Raw genomic sequence first — 15714 nt, 5'->3', positions numbered from 1 at the left:
TTATAACTCTTACACTGATTCAATTGAAAAGATTCGAATTCTAATAGGTCCTTGGATTTGGGATTCTGTACAAAGATGGCTATCATTATTTCTTGAAAGCTATACATGTTCTAAATGTAAATGCCCAAAAGGAGATTATTGTAAATGTCCTAATGACATTTCAACACCTTTAGTCTATCCTTTAAGAACTGTTACTGAAGCAATTGAAATGCAACAAAAATTATCAATTGGTACCTCATGTAATGGCTACAAGTTTATTACAGTCGCTGATATTCAAATCAAAGATATGCAGATTGATTCCAAGTCCAAAAAATCCAAACAGGTAAAAGAAAAAGTTCGACAAAGTAACAATACTCAAATGAAGTGTCCGTTTTTACAAATTAAGGATTGTGATATTTTTGAAAATTCAACTGTTGAATTAATGCATGGTTCTATTCAAGGTGATTTAAGGAGACACCTTAAAAAATTTTTCAAATATTTCAATTACACCAACATTTTAAGTGATTTTCAGTCTGTTATGGACAAGTATACAAACAATCATGGTAAACCTTTGAAAATGATTGCAAAAGATTACAATGATTGTTCAGCAGATCATTTTTTGGAATTCGTGGTTTTTAGTTGCCCAATTATGTATGATTTTCTTATTAATAATAAGAATCACTGTGATGTTTCATTCAGTTTGAAGAAGAAACATATAATATGTTGGTCAAATCACGTAGAATACGTACTTTCTTTGATTCAAGATTTGGTTTCACCTTCAAATATTGAAATTGCAAAATTGAAACATTTCAATTTCAGGAAACAAGTCATTTCCCTATATGGTAATGGTAATTTTACAAATCCTAATTTTCATTGGAATTCTCATATTTTTGAAGATTGTTTGAAGTGGGGAAATGCCAGGTTCTTCTGGGCATTGCTTTTTGAATTGAAACACAAAGTTTTCAAACAATTTAATGACTCTTCCAATCACAAAAATTTAGAACAACGAGGAGCGAATTTTGAAAAACTTCAAAAACAAATTAACATCAATTATCCTTGGGTAAGAAATCAATCTGAAAACAAGAAATGGATTCCAATTGTACAAAACAAAGAATTTATTTTATTTAAGGCAAAGGATGGTTCCTTACTTGTTGGTCAATTTGTTGAGGTTAAAGAGCAAAGAGTATATTTCACCAACATCAAAAAGTGTCTCTCTTCGGTTCATCCAATTATTGGATATAGATTAATTGATTCAAACATTCATGTAACAACAGGCTATGTTGCACTAAATCAAATAATTGGTAAATGTTTGATTCATAATATTGCTGGCAAAGAAATGTTCAACCAATACTCGTTTTTCATGAATTTCCATAAAGTTAAATTTTAAAAATAGAACTTTTATTAATTTTTGGCTTTGAAGGTGTATTCAACAGCTTCCGACTACCCGCACTACCATCCGGCTGTAACCGGCTACCGGCTACACCACCAACTACATCCACTCTTAGGGTAGTGAAAACTACAAGCTCAATGTGTCTGGATTTAATCTCGAGTTGAGCTCCGCTCTAAAGTCGCACAAATTGGAATTGAGTTCAAGTAGCGAGCCAGTTTGATGTGAGCAAAAGTTCTATACTTGAACATTGAAAATTGTTGTTCTGTACAGTATTGAGATTTATTGAGATTTTATTGTAAAGATGAGAGATGTGATGATGCCTTTCAATAAGAATTCAATATCGTTTGAGACTTCCTGTGCTAATAATAATAATAATACTGGAAACACACTTTTAGACAATAATTAAACTTCAATATTGTGAACAACTAACATTGGAATATCCAATATAAGAATCTCCAATTTGTAAACGAGAAACGAGAGAACTGATTGATTCAAATACAAATTAGTAATGGCCATTTTTGATTAAAAATGAACCTCAAGCAGTTCAATGCTATCAGACATTATCATTAATGGCCTTTTCGTTCAAGTTCATAGCGAAACACTTTTTATTCGATACATGTATTCCATTTGCAAATAATGTCGTAATTGTGTTTGACCTTTTTGGGGGTGAGAGCTAACAGCTTTTAGCTACCGAACCACAATTGATAGAATATATCACGCTTCGACTGATCATGTCACTTAGGGCAAGTCTTTTATGTTACAACCTTCCAAACATTACCTTGATAATGCAATTGAACGAACATTACAGTTTGTTACTTCATTCGAATAACAAATAACTTTACAAAATAAATCAAAAAAGAATCAAAACAAGTTGTTGTTTGTGTTCTCTCTCCATGAATCTTGTGTGCTTGCTTCAAAAAAGAATGGATAGAGAGGAGAAGGATGTTCATTCGTCTGATTTCTCTGTAGATTCGAATACTAGTCAGGAAGAGTACAATCGTGTAATGTCTGTTCAAACAACAGACCCTCAAAGTAGCTTGCAACAGCAGGAAAGAAGAAATGAATTTCAAAAATACGAAACTATTCAATGGAGTGCCGAAACTAACCAGCCAAAAACAATGAATCAACATGATCTTAATCAACACCAAACAGGTGAAACACATCAACAACATGTAACTAATGTAAAACCATCCGAAACTTCTTCAAACAGAAGAGTTTCAATAATAGACGAAACTAATAGAACTCGAGACAAAATTTCGAAAAGGAAAAGAAAGAAATCAACACGACTGAGAAAACCACTCCAAAACGATCAGCTTTTAAAGAATTACTTTGAGATGGACAGAGTTTCGTCTAATGAAGTGACAACCTTTAAAATAATTCCATCAGAAACAACATCTCAAGATTCATCACATGATCAACAATCATGCAACACTTCTGCATCATCTGAAAGCTTTATCAAAAAGGAAACCTTTCAAGTTTATTCGAAATTATCTGAAAGTAGTGAGGATTCTTCTAGAAAATCGATTACACCACCCCAACAACAGCAAGTTTTGCCTCAATCCGTCCAATCTTCTCAAAACACTACTTCAGCACATTTTCAAAACAGTTCATTGACTTTACAAGAATTAATGAACTCTGAAATAATGCATAATTTTACCCAACATTCGAATAACTTTTCGTTAAGTAATACTCAGCCAATCCCCTCCGACATTCCGCCTTATCCTCCTCTAACGCATGAAGATCCAAATCCAGAACCTTCTCTCAATAACTCTCAATATTCCATTCACAACAATGAAACTCTCAACGAGATGGATAATTCAAGTTTTTTGAGCGGGCTTTCACCTTTTACTTCTGAAAATTTGGATCTTTTACAAATATTGATGCAGTTTACAGACAATTCAGATCAACCAACGACAATTTCAAAAAACAACGAACAAAAGTAGATAAAGTTAAAGTTTGTTTTTGAAAATGTTTGGATTTTTCCAATGAGTTTGAACGGTCCGTGTCCAATGTATGTTTTTGGATAGACATAGATTGAAAGGCTCAATCTTAAAAAGGAAGATCACGACAAGGTGAAGCCCATTTATGAAGATTCTTTTGGAATTAATTAATCCTGATACAGATTTTGCTCAAATGAGCCTTTTCTTTCATCAATCAAAACTAACTATTGCGACAGAATAGAATTAATTATTCAAAAAATTATCCTTATTCGAAACTCAATATGATCAACTCAAGAGGAAGCAATCCAAGAAGAAAGTTTTCAATTATTGACGAAACAGTTCGAACAACAAGACGAATCCACAAGAAAGATTATCAGAAACCAGAGAATTATAAATTGAGAAAGACACTTCACGATAATAATCTTCTCAAGAACTACTTTGTAATGGAAAACAATAGTAAAGATACATAGACAACATTTAAAGTACAAAAGAAAGAGGACGAAAGTAATATAGTTGTATCTGAAAGATTACAATTAGTGAGAACGACAAGCTCCTTCTCCACCACTACATCTGAGACATACAGTTCTACAGTTTCCAGTACTGGTTGTGCAGAAGGAAATTGTGAATTAAACCAGAAGAAATCGAACAATCATTCGATTCTTGATGAATTAGCATTCCATTGTAAACAAAATTCAATCCCAGCAACATTCCAACCACAAAACACATCAGAATCATTGTTTGATTCTCCAGAAAATCCAAACATTGAGAATGCAATTCTTCTGATGCACTTGCTAAACATGATGCAAAATAATCTATTCGAAAGATTAGTCTGAATAATAAACAAAAAATTATCAATACGTTTCATCACACTCTTAATCTATTAAATATTAACATTATTTAATCTTTTACAATGAAGATTCAAATTCACACAATAGATTCGGTCAACCATCAAAAAAAATGTCAGAAGAACAACATGTTCTCTACGCACTCTTTACCGATAATGAAGATTTATGCAATCATATTCTATCCTATTTGAAAATTCCATCAATTTACTTGTTGGAACTATCGAATAGATTTTTCCATAAACAATTACAACAAGTGAATACAGATAGATGTGTTTTTGGAAATGCTGTTTTCAGGTTGGCAACCAAGTTTTGTGATGGAATTATATCGGAAAGGGAATATTTTGATGGATTCGAATGGGGATTGGGAAAATGTGTGAAATTTAGGAAAGTTTTGGAAGAATTTTACAATAACACATTTTCAAGAGTTGAAATTTCGTCTGTTTTATTGGAAAGATTGAATCTGCGATTGGAAATAGAAACAGGACAATGTTTGGAAATTGTTAAATGGTCGCCCTGTTTACTATTGCTCAATTTATTTAGAATTTCGAATAGATTCAACCATGACATATTTCACTATTTAATAGACTATTCGAAAGCAAAATGGAAAACAAGTGATAAGGAGCCAAAAAGGGTCACCGTTCGAAATAATGTCTACTCAACTTCTCTCTACGATGGCGAATTTCTCTTGCATTACTTGGACAAGTTTAAATCCTTCAAAGCCGAATTTAAATCTCAATCTTTGATGTATGAGCGATGTACAACTTTCGAAAAACATGAGGATGATAGTATAGGAGAGGTGGGTAGGTTTCTTTGTTTGGAGACTCCTTTTCAGACTTGGTTCGAACAGGAGATTTCAGAACTTGATATTGAGCTTTTTGGATTGACCTTTCCAAAAGTATACGAATCAAGGAATGGAACGATTGCATATGATGAGAAAAATCAGATCTTTGTTGTCGTTCCTTTCGCTTGTAGGTACAGCTATTTGGATAATTATAGTATCCATTAGTAAACCTAATTAGTTAAATTATGATAAACAGCGAAATGTGGATTCATGAAAATGTAGAGTCAGATTGGATGGCCTTAAGCTCAAAAAACTTGGAACTTGCAAATTTCCTTTTATCAGCTATTTCTGATTTAAGAATGTTCATTATTTGGACCTAGCATAAGGTATTTCAGATATTAAAAGATATCTTTCCCAATGATTGGTGTTAAAAGAAGAGAATTAATTCATAGAAATTATTTGTATCATAATTGGTGAGGGAATCATAAACAAATTTGCTTGTTGGAATTCCAAAGTTTCACTCTTCATCAAAAAAGGCTAGCATTAAAATAATAGATAATGAAAAGATAGTAAATTGTATTACAATTTTAAATTCTTAGTTTTAATAATTTAGAATGAACCACCAGTTTGTTCAACCAAAACATCAATAACGTCTTGGTCATCCATTTCAAGTTGATCAGCAGTTTCGGTACCAGTGACTCTGTTTCCGTCAAAAACAAATCTAACGGAAGCTGGAGAAAGACCTTGTCTCTTGCAATAGGCATCCATCAACTTCTTCAAAGGGGTTGATCTCTTAATCTTGAAGAAAACTTCAACACCATCCTATTTTAAATATATTAAAAAAATAATAAAAAATAGTTAGCCTCCTGATGATTGCGCATTGCTATTACTACTTACTTGACTCACAACCTTGATGTTAATGTGTTGTTCACCCTTTCCTTCAGCTTTAATGTCTTTGGTATCTTCGCTCATTTTTTTTAAAATTTATTTTTATTTTTGAAATCGAGAGCGGGCTCGACATGGTTTTTTAAAGGCTTTTTTGCAGAAACAAAAACATTTGTGTTTTTACTAAACTTTTGGATGTAACAATAGGCACAAATTATTGCTTTTGCTTTGGTTTTCTTTCTTGTTGAAGAATGCAAAGTCTCATAAATAAAACATTAAAGTCTTTTGCAAGAACTATAATTATAGTCAACCCTTATTTCTTGATAAGAAAGGCTAACATGCCAAGTGGTTTATTTGTCCCAAAAGGATAAGAGTATTAAGTGAGGATTCCAGGTACTGTTGTATGTATTCTCAATTGAGAATTCTAATTTGGCTAATGAATTGCAAAGAGTATTGAAAATTATTGTATCTTTTGTAGTATGAAATTGAAAAACATTTGTCATAATTTAACAAAGTTGATAAGTTTTCATTAGAAACATTGAGTCAGTCAAATTGATGTATTTCATATAAATACTAGTTGGGGTTCATCAATACGATGTATTAAAAAAGAATAAGGCTCCATGTACGTTCTCTGAATTGGACTAATCAAAACGAAATGAAATCTGCGCCAATTACTCTAGTCCTCCACTAATCATCAAGGACTTTCGAATATTTGTTTAATTGCCATCATATAGGCATCAACAAATCACTAAAATCACTACTCTTTTAACATGATTACAAAATTATGAATATCTCAACACAAGTAGAATATCATTTCTCAAATCCAAATCTTGTCAAATGTAAACAATGGACTCCACTCAGCTCTTGTCGCTTTCATGCAAAATCACTCGATGCTTCTTTGCCAACCCAATCAAACAACGTCAAAGAACAGTTTTCTCCATAGCAACATCAGCTTTGACATCTCAAAACAGTATTTTATAAACAGTTTAGAACTTATTGATTTTCATGGAGTTTTATTTACCCATTTCGCACTAAACATCGAGAGAATCCTGATTGACTTTTTGGTGGTGTATGAACAACTATGTACAATTAGTACTGCCGTTTCAGATAATGTTATGATGTCGTTCTAAACTATTGGAACATTTAAAATACGAAAGGAAGTGTACTGGACAAAATTGTAGTGGTGGATTCTCTTTCTTTTTGGTTTGATTCTCTTACCTTGAAAACGTGTTGCATAATACAATTAAAAAGAAAATTAACAACAAAGATGTCAAGTGTTTCTGCCACATGTCGGATGAATGATTATTCCCATAGATTCTCACCCAAAATCAATGATAACGTTATACTGAGCTCAGGAGAAGAATGTTGTTTAAAGCTAGATGTTGATGATATCATGCAAAGTTGGGAGTTGTTATTGAAAGTTGCAAGAGAAGAAACTCAATATTCGAATGCCAAATCACCAACTATTCAAATTGTTGAAATCAAAGATGAAAGGTCTTTGGAAGGTTCTATGAACAATATGTTATGTGATCCAACAACATTCAATACAAACTTGACTGCATCATACAATTTAGATTCGAATAATGTTCAACCATTGGCCGGGACCAACCCTGTAGGTGAAAGAGCTAAATACAAAAAAATAGGCAAGAAGAGAAAATCCTCTTCATGCTCCATATCATCCAGTAATTCCACAACGAGCAGTTGTTATATTTCCAATCAGGAACATTTAACAAGAAGACGAAAGTATAAGAAGAGAAAGAATGCAGCTCCCTCAAATCCTGCTCAATCAATGATGGAGTTTCACTTTCCAGTTTGGACTTTTCATGTTGAATAAAATTGAATCCACTCAATATAAACGATTTTTCAATAGTCTTTTGAAGGTTGTGCCAAATTCGAAACTGGCCTGCTTTCATCTCTTTGCAGACGTGTTCCTATACTTTTCATTTTCTTCAGCAAAACTGACAAGGTGAAGTTAATTTGTAAGGAATAAAGTATAAATGTTTACAATGTTCTCAATTGATTTATTTCAATGCCCTATTCCTCTAGCATCAGAACCATTCTCATCAATGAGTTTCTTATCTCTGGCAAAGTGCCATCTATTACATAGTCCTCTCACAATGTCATTGAGTTGGTCTTCATCGAGATTGTCAATTTCACCAGTAATAAGATTTGTTAGTATTTCAAGAACATTATCAATCCATCTTGCTCTATCTTGAATAACACTTGCCAAGGAAAAAGATATTAATTGAAGTTGATTCGCCAAACTCTCTAAAAGTCTTTTTTGTTTGTCATTAGAAGCATCTGTTTGATTTGGTGGATCCACAAATGAGCTTATCAATAATTGCTCCTTTTCATTTTCCAAATTTTTAAGCTTTTCTTCCAGATTTAAATTTTCTGCCACACACATGCTGAGTTTCATATCTAATTGATCCTGTAATATTTTGAAATCTTCCATTAATTTCTCCTTTTCGTGGTTACTTTCTCCTAATTGGTATTCTAAATTACTGTTAATATCATACACTTTTTTCAATTCTTCAACCCTTTCAGATAGTTTTACTTCTAATGATTCCAAGAGAATTTTAGAGTCAAAATATTTTTGCTGGTATTCGTTATAGTTTTGTGTATCATTCCTTATTTCATCCTTCAACATTACAATTAAACCTTCAAGGTTTGATATATTTTCACAATACTTTCCAGCATTTTCTTCCAACTGAGATTTAACAGCAGTACATTCTCCTTTGCTGGACTCCAACTTCTGCTGAATTTCGTTTAGATCTGTCAACAATGTTTGATACTTTTCCTTTTGTTCCTTAATATTTGCATTATATTTAGCCTCTTCTGTTTCAGATTCTTCTTTAAGGAAGGATAGTTGCTTCATTAACTTGGAAATTTGTTCTTTCTCAGTTTTCAATTGCTCATTCAATCCAGTTATCTCTTTGTTGGCCTTATTATTTTCATTCTTTTTCTCGTTTTTCAAATATTCGACATCATCACGTAATGCCTTGATCTGTTTTTCATAATCTTGGCGTTGTTGCTTCTCAATTTCAAGTTGTTGTAACATATTTTCCTTCTCCTCCTTCATATTTTTCTCGATTTCTTCCTTCTCCATTTTCAAACATTCAATTTCTTTGTTAAATTTGTCTGTCATGTCTTGCATCTCTTTTTCAAACATTTTAGTAAACTCAACATTCCCAATAATTAATGAGTTATTCTTTACATCACACCCATTAACCTGGTTGTTCAATTCGGCAATTCGATTGTTTAAACCTTCAATTTGTGATCTCAAATCTTGTATTTCTTGGTCTTTTAATTGTTGATCTTCATCCATTTCCTCTTCTTCTAAAGAATAAAGTGTGTTTTCTCCTTGAATGTTTGTAACAGATTGGATGGAAGAAGCCATTTCTACTACATCCTCCATGGAGGAGTTTGTCTCGTTTGAGATGTAGTCCACAATACTTGGAGCAATCTTTAGCACATACTTGAATTTCTCTATACCTATGAATTCTTTGAATTGTGCTTGATTTTCCTGTTCCTCTTCTCGTGCTTGTTGTAAATAATTCTCAAGCTCTCTCTTTACATTATTAATTCTAGAACATTCTTGTAATGTAAGACGATAATAAGGTTCAAACCCATCAAATAGCAATAATTCATCAAACAATCTTTTTGTCATGTCGTCAAATGGATTTTTGAACAGTTTCTTAATTTGTGTGAAATTATTGATAAGATTATCAAAGTACTCAATCCTCTCTTGAATTGATAAACCATCAATAGACTTTCTCAAGTTTGGAGCTAGAAAAGAATTCATTTCCACAACAATCAGTCTGGTTTTTTCTCTTACAAGCCTTAGCTTTTCCTGCATTTCATTAACAATTTTTGAGAAATCAACATTCAATGATTGTTCCAATTTAAAGTTATGATATTTCTCTTTGAAATTCATTTTCTGAAGGGTTTCCAATCTGGAGTTCAAGTTAATTCTCGAGTTCTCAAATTTCCTGATAGAGTACTGTACATATTCATTAAATAATTCCAATCCCCTCATTACTTCACTTGATGAATTTTCTTTATCTTCTAACTTTCCTTTACAAATCAAATAATTAATTGTTGATTGATCAAACTAAACACATTAAACCCTTTAAATATATTGATCAATTGTCACTCACCTTCTTTACAGACTTTCCATTCGAATCCAATACAACCAAACACTTTTTTTCTTCACCGTGTATTCCATTGATCAACTTTGTCCATTCACTTTGATCCCTAACCACCCAAACTTCTCCCGAATTGACAAGAATCATACTCACATCCATATTACTCCAGTTTTCAATATCTGGCAACATGGATGATAAGGAGGAGGAGTCTGAAGCCGAAGGAGGCAACGTTGGAGAAAAAGTTTCGGATTGGCTTGTTTTCAATGACAGCATTTTTTTCTTATGGAAATCACGTTTCAGTTTTTTATTGTCACGTTTTTAAATAATTGAGTTTTTGTAAGAGGTTTCACGTTTCATGAAGGAACCAATGAAATGGTTACGTGATTTTGGGACACGTTATTCTGGAGAGGTTGAATACATTTAAATATGTTGGAATCTAATTGAGATTGAGTTGGAATTATTGTAAAGTTTCAATTTGAAGAAAATCTTCATTGGTAGACCCTCTATTGTAATTTTAACATTAAAAGCATCTCTCAACTCTTCAATTTGTAAGTTGATGAAGTTTTTTACTTGTTTTGCTCTTGCTATTGCATTCTTTCACATCTTAGAGTTTCCCAACAAATTAACAAATAATGAAGGACTTCAACATCTTGAAAACAATCCTAATAATCCAGATAACAATCATTTACTATTTAAATCTTATTTTCCCAGTCAATTTGTTAAAGATTTTAAATTCTTTGAAAAAATGTCAGCACAACCAAATGGACAAAATGTTGTGAATTTATTCGTGTATGGAACTTTGAGACCTGATGACGACTCAAAGGCAGCTTGGACACATTCATTCAATAATCCAGATTCCTATAAAGCATTGGCAGAGTTTGGATTTATAGAGGGAGTTAAAATGTACTTTTCCGATTGTAGGTTTTTAAAGTTAAATATATTGAATATTTAATAATTGAAAAGATCCGGTTGCTGTTTTCACTTCCGATCCGAATGATAGAATTTACGGATATATTATTTCAGTGAGTGAACCTGTGCAAGAGAATTTTGAAGAAATTGTTAATTGTTGCTGATGAAATTGAGGAATATCCATCGAGTAAGTTTGTTCAAATATTATTGGATGATTTTTAATGGAATGGATGTGATTGAAATATAATTAGTGTACGATAGAACTGCAGTGCATGCCTATCCAGTCTGTAAAGAAACCTATGATAAGAAAGTAATGGAAACTAATTCAGATGAATGTGTGCTAATTGAAAAATCTTCTCAAAATCCAATCACTGCCTATGTTTATCATCGTTCATTGCAACATATTGCAGAGGTGGATAAGAATCTCAATCCACTTGCCATTCCACAAAACGATTGGCTTAGAAGAAATAGACAATGATTGACCTGTTACTCCATCAAAACATGTCAAATTGTTGAATTATCTACAGTACTAAGATTTAAAACAATTTCAATGGAGCCATCCACTGATTAATTGAAAGTATTTGGAAAAGTATTAGATTTTTATTATTAGCAAGGGCCGGAGACACAAAAACAGGCAGCTTTTCTAAACATGATCCAACTCCGTTTACAATAAAAAATAATAAAATATTTTTTCTTATCTAAAAAAAATACAAACAACAATATGGCTACTTCCCATCTTATCGCGGGAACAAAAGGCTCATCAATGTGGCGTAGCGAGAACATGGTCCTTCTCGAAATGACCATGCAACGTGAAGCTGCTCACCAAACTGTTGAACGTTTGGGTGAATTGGGCTATGTCGAATTTAAAGATTTGTCTTCCCATTTGAACGCTTTCCAAAGACAATTCGCTAACGAAGTCAAGCGTTGCGAAGAATTGGACAGAATTATTCGTTTCTTTGAAGACCAAATTGAAAAGTCTGAAGTTAAATTCTCTGAAGGAGCCGATTTTAATGATGAAGAAACTAATGAATACGGCAATGTTTTGGACAGTTTTGAAAGAGACTTTTCTCAACATGAAAAGGAACTCCGTGATTTGTCTGGAAATTTGGATCAAATGGTTGCTGAAAAGAACAAGGCTGAAGAATATAGCTATGTCCTCAACTTGGCCGCCCAATTTTTCAAGGGTGACGAAGAAAGTTACTCTGGTGATAGCGAAAGTGGTTTGATGGTTTCTAGAGGTTCTTCCCTTGGTTATTTGACTGGTGTCATTCCACGTGAAAAGATTTCCACCTTCTTGATGTTGATTTATCGTAGTACTCGTGGTAACGTTGTACCAAGAATGGTTGAAATTCCAACTCCACTTTTTGATGCCAAGAGTGGTAAATCTATTGAAAAGAGTGTTTTCACTGTTTTCTTTGGTGCCTCCTCTGCAAAGGAAAAGGTCAAGAAGGTCTGTGAAGCTTTGGGTGCTTCTATTCACGATTTCCCAGAAGATGATGTTGCTGGTGCTCAAAGATCTGTTCAACAAAAGATTAACGAATTAGATACTACTATTGAAAGCTCAAAGCTTCGTGTTGTTGATATTTTGAGTAAGATTTCTGTCAACCTCCCAAGATGGAAGGAAAGAGTCCACAAGGAAAAGGCTATTTTCCACACACTCAATCTTTTCAACTATGACATTAAGGGTTCAGTTGTTGCTGTTGGTTGGGCTGCTGAAAAGAACTTTGAAAATGTCAAGAGAGAAATGGAAGAAGCTAGACTTGCTTCCAATGCTCAAGTTCCATCCATTTGTGATATTGTACAACCTACTGAAACTCCTCCAACTTACTTTGAAACCAACAAGTTTACTGACGTTTTCCAACAAATTGTCAACTCATATGGTATTCCAGATTACAAGGAAATGAACCCTGCTGTTGCTGCTGTCATTCTTTTCCCTTTCCTCTTCGCTGTTATGTTTGGTGACTTTGGTCACGGTATTCTCTTGGCTGCTGCTGCCATTGCTATGGTTGTCTTTGAAAAGAAGTTGAAGCCAATCGCTGAAAACAGTGAATTGCTTGCCATGGTCTTCCAAGGTAGATATATTTTAGTGTTGATGGGCTTGTTCTCTATTTATACTGGTTTCCTCTACAATGACGGTTTAGGTTTGGCTGTCGATATTTTCCCATCTGCTTATGAATTCAACTCTGAACACGTTGGTGAAAAGATTGGTAGAACTTATCCATTTGGTGTTGATCCAGCTTGGTTCCATACCTCAAACAAGTTGTTGTTCTATAACTCTATTAAGATGAAGATGTCCGTCATTTTCGGTGTCGGTCACATGAGTATTGGTCTCTTCTTTGCTTTGGCTAACATGATTCAATTCGGCCACTTTTTGGATATCTTTGTTGAATTCATTCCTGAAGTCCTCATTTTGTGGTGTACTTTCGGTTATATGTGTGTTTTGATCGTCTACAAGTGGTGTGTTAACTGGGGTGATGAAGTTCACAGCGGTAAATTTGATCCTCCTCAAATCTTGCCAATGATGACTGATTATTTCTTGAGTCCTTGGAAGATGTCTCAACCTCCAATGTTCTACTATGGTGGTGACGTTGCTGAAGCTCAAGCTAGACAATCTTATGCTCAAATGGCTTTATTGCTTATTACTGCTATCTCAGTTCCAATTCTCTTGATTCCAAAGCCAATTGCTGAATACCTCAAACAAAAGAGAAAGTTCAAGCACCGTAAGGTTGATGATGCTGAAGTTGTCAATTCTAACAGTGATGAATCCCACCACGTTGCTATTTTGGATGGTACTGATGGTCACGATAACGTTGCTCATACTCATGGTGAAGGTCATGCTGAAATGGAACCATTCTCTGAATTGTTCATTAAGCAACTTATTCACACTATTGAATATGTTTTGGGTACTGTTTCTAACACTGCCTCATACTTGCGTTTGTGGGCCTTGTCACTTGCTCACGCTCAGCTTGCTGAAGTCTTTTGGCAAATGACCATTGGTCTCATTCTTAACCAACTTGAAAGCATGCCAGAAGTTGAAACTGCCGTTGTACACAGTGGTGTTGGTGTTTTCTTTGTTTTCGCTCTCTGGTTCGGTATGACCATTGGTGTCTTGCTTGTCATGGAATCTTTGTCTGCTTTCTTGCACGCTTTGAGATTGACTTGGGTCGAATTCCAAAACAAGTTCTTCAAGGGTACTGGTTCTCTCTTCCGTCCATTCAGCTTTGAAACCTTTGGTAAGAACGATGATTAAATTATAAATCCTAAATAAATTATTTAAAACTTTTATTAATGGCCAATTCACTTGTTGACTTCCAAATCATTAATAAGGAAAGTTTTGATAAAATAATTTTATGGTTAAGGATTCTGATTAACGTTGAGAGATAAAAACTCCCGCCAAACAACTACTTTAAAAAAAATGGATGAAAAACGGCCAGAAAACAATCAAACGGCCAAAACTAGGACAGAATTGCTGGAGGTAGGTTACATCACATCATCACCAAGATCATCAACGACAATTAAAAGTATCGAAAGAAGGAATTTATAAAAGATGCTAGTAAGGGAAGACCAATGTCACCAAAAAGTAATCACGCTAGGCGTTCGGCAATGATTAATGGTGATAATGTTCGTAATATTCTTCCCTTTCCTCCCGATGAAAGATTTGAAGGAGCAAACCTTCCCTTTTCTTACCTAAGGTAAATAATTTAATTAATATCAAAATAGTATTTATGTATGAATACAGAGAAGGAGGAATGAAGAAAAATCAAGTCAAATCTAAGAATTCAACAACAACAGAAAAAGTTCAAGGGAGAAGCCCTATTGTGCTAAAAAGAGAACAACAAAAATACCTTCCCGATCATCCGAACAGAATTAAGGTTAACGGAGTTGACAGTGGAGGACAATCAACATCATTTGGCCAAACCTCACTCTCGGAAGTTAAATATTGGTATTATATGTTTAATGAGCGATCAGGTCTTGATGATCCATCTGTACCATTATATAGTAGTTTTGCTTCAGATTTTAAATTTGGATCAATACGGGAAAAAGTTATGAATAAGGCAAACGCAACAACTCAAGCTCTACAAAACTCTAAATTTAATCCTGATCAACATTTTACTAATCCAAAACACAAACGAAAGAATACTTTCCCTTCTACCCTAATGATATCAGGATCATCAGCAATTAATTCTGAAAACATTGAACCTAAGGAACTTCCAGCTTCTCTATCATCCAGACAAAGCTACACATCCAATTCTTCTGTAAATAATATTCCTTCGATACCTACAAACCTAGTCAGACCATCTTCGGCGTCTATTTCTCTAAGAAAGAAGGCAGCAAGTGTTTCTTTGCCAGTTAGACCTATGAGTGCCAGAGTTGGTAAAAGTACAAACAATAATTTCATCTCGATCTCAGTGAATAATCCTGCAAATGAGAGAGTTGTATATAATTCACCCGAAAAAACTAGATCCAGTCTTGATTTGGATGAGATAGCTTCTAATATTTCACAAGTAAGCAAAATCGAATCCATATCTTCAAGCAAATCCCCTTACAGCTTTAACACCCCACCAATTCCAAACAAAACATTCAAACAATCAACAACATCGTCCAATACTAGAAAAGAGTTGTCAGATAGTATTGCTCGCCCAACTTCTGCAAGATTATCTGGAAGGAGTGAGTTTACTCCCCCTCCAGATATTGCAGCATCAAGAGTAGATAACTCTAAATTACGGATTAGACCTCAATCTTCTTACAACTCAAACCAGAACAGATACACTGTTCCTCATAGACCGCAGTCAGCGTCTGTATTGACATAGAAGAAAGAATAAGAATAGGATTAAGA

General features: G+C 33.8%; 7 protein-coding genes across 7 annotated transcripts; 6 read left to right on the top strand and 1 right to left on the bottom strand.

Moving 5' to 3' along the window:
- Nucleotides 1-208: 208 nt before the first annotated feature.
- NAEGRDRAFT_71659 (uncharacterized protein) lies at nucleotides 209-1366 on the top strand (the record flags this gene model as incomplete). Its single annotated transcript, XM_002673197.1, has 1 exon — nucleotides 209-1366. The coding sequence occupies one exon, from the start codon at nucleotides 209-211 to the stop codon at nucleotides 1364-1366; it is 1158 nt and encodes a 385-aa protein (XP_002673243.1).
- A 926-nt stretch (nucleotides 1367-2292) lies between these two features.
- Nucleotides 2293-3312, top strand: NAEGRDRAFT_71658 (uncharacterized protein; the record flags this gene model as incomplete). The annotated part of the gene is made up of 1 exon (XM_002673196.1): nucleotides 2293-3312. One exon carries the CDS (start codon nucleotides 2293-2295, stop codon nucleotides 3310-3312), a length of 1020 nt encoding a protein of 339 aa, XP_002673242.1.
- A 3775-nt stretch (nucleotides 3313-7087) lies between these two features.
- NAEGRDRAFT_71657 (uncharacterized protein) lies at nucleotides 7088-7654 on the top strand (the record flags this gene model as incomplete). The annotated part of the gene is made up of 1 exon (XM_002673195.1): nucleotides 7088-7654. The coding sequence occupies one exon, from the start codon at nucleotides 7088-7090 to the stop codon at nucleotides 7652-7654; it is 567 nt and encodes a 188-aa protein (XP_002673241.1).
- A 192-nt stretch (nucleotides 7655-7846) lies between these two features.
- Nucleotides 7847-10228, bottom strand: NAEGRDRAFT_80995 (uncharacterized protein; the record flags this gene model as incomplete). The annotated part of the gene is made up of 2 exons (XM_002673125.1): nucleotides 9981-10228; nucleotides 7847-9934 (listed from the first exon to the last, which is right to left on the bottom strand). The coding sequence occupies exons 1-2, from the start codon at nucleotides 10155-10157 to the stop codon at nucleotides 7847-7849; spliced, it is 2265 nt and encodes a 754-aa protein (XP_002673171.1). The 5' UTR covers nucleotides 10158-10228.
- Nucleotides 10229-10713: 485 nt separating this feature from the next.
- On the top strand, nucleotides 10714-11355 carry NAEGRDRAFT_71655 (uncharacterized protein; the record flags this gene model as incomplete). The annotated part of the gene is made up of 4 exons (XM_002673194.1): nucleotides 10714-10885; nucleotides 10932-10990; nucleotides 11022-11064; nucleotides 11129-11355. The coding sequence occupies 4 exons, from the start codon at nucleotides 10714-10716 to the stop codon at nucleotides 11353-11355; spliced, it is 501 nt and encodes a 166-aa protein (XP_002673240.1).
- A 233-nt stretch (nucleotides 11356-11588) lies between these two features.
- On the top strand, nucleotides 11589-14166 carry NAEGRDRAFT_59034 (vacuolar proton translocating ATPase). Its single transcript, XM_002673193.1, has one exon. It carries the CDS (start codon nucleotides 11599-11601, stop codon nucleotides 14125-14127), a length of 2529 nt encoding a protein of 842 aa, XP_002673239.1. The 5' UTR covers nucleotides 11589-11598; the 3' UTR covers nucleotides 14128-14166.
- Nucleotides 14167-14626: 460 nt separating this feature from the next.
- Nucleotides 14627-15688, top strand: NAEGRDRAFT_51722 (uncharacterized protein; the record flags this gene model as incomplete). The annotated part of the gene is made up of 1 exon (XM_002673192.1): nucleotides 14627-15688. One exon carries the CDS (start codon nucleotides 14627-14629, stop codon nucleotides 15686-15688), a length of 1062 nt encoding a protein of 353 aa, XP_002673238.1.
- Nucleotides 15689-15714: the final 26 nt, after the last annotated feature.

The sequence above is a fragment of the Naegleria gruberi genome, assembly GCF_000004985.1.
Source record: "Naegleria gruberi genomic scaffold NAEGRscaffold_48, whole genome shotgun sequence".
In the NCBI taxonomy this organism is placed as follows: Eukaryota; Heterolobosea; class Eutetramitea; order Acrasida; family Naegleriidae; genus Naegleria; species Naegleria gruberi.
Note: the sequence above shows the minus strand (reverse complement) of the source record. Positions and strands in the feature narration are given on the sequence as shown.

Excerpts from the sequence above, each read along its gene's own strand:
- NAEGRDRAFT_59034 (XM_002673193.1), top strand. The coding sequence starts at position 11,599 with ATGGCTACTTCCCATCTTATCGCGGGAACAAAAGGCTCATCAATGTGG.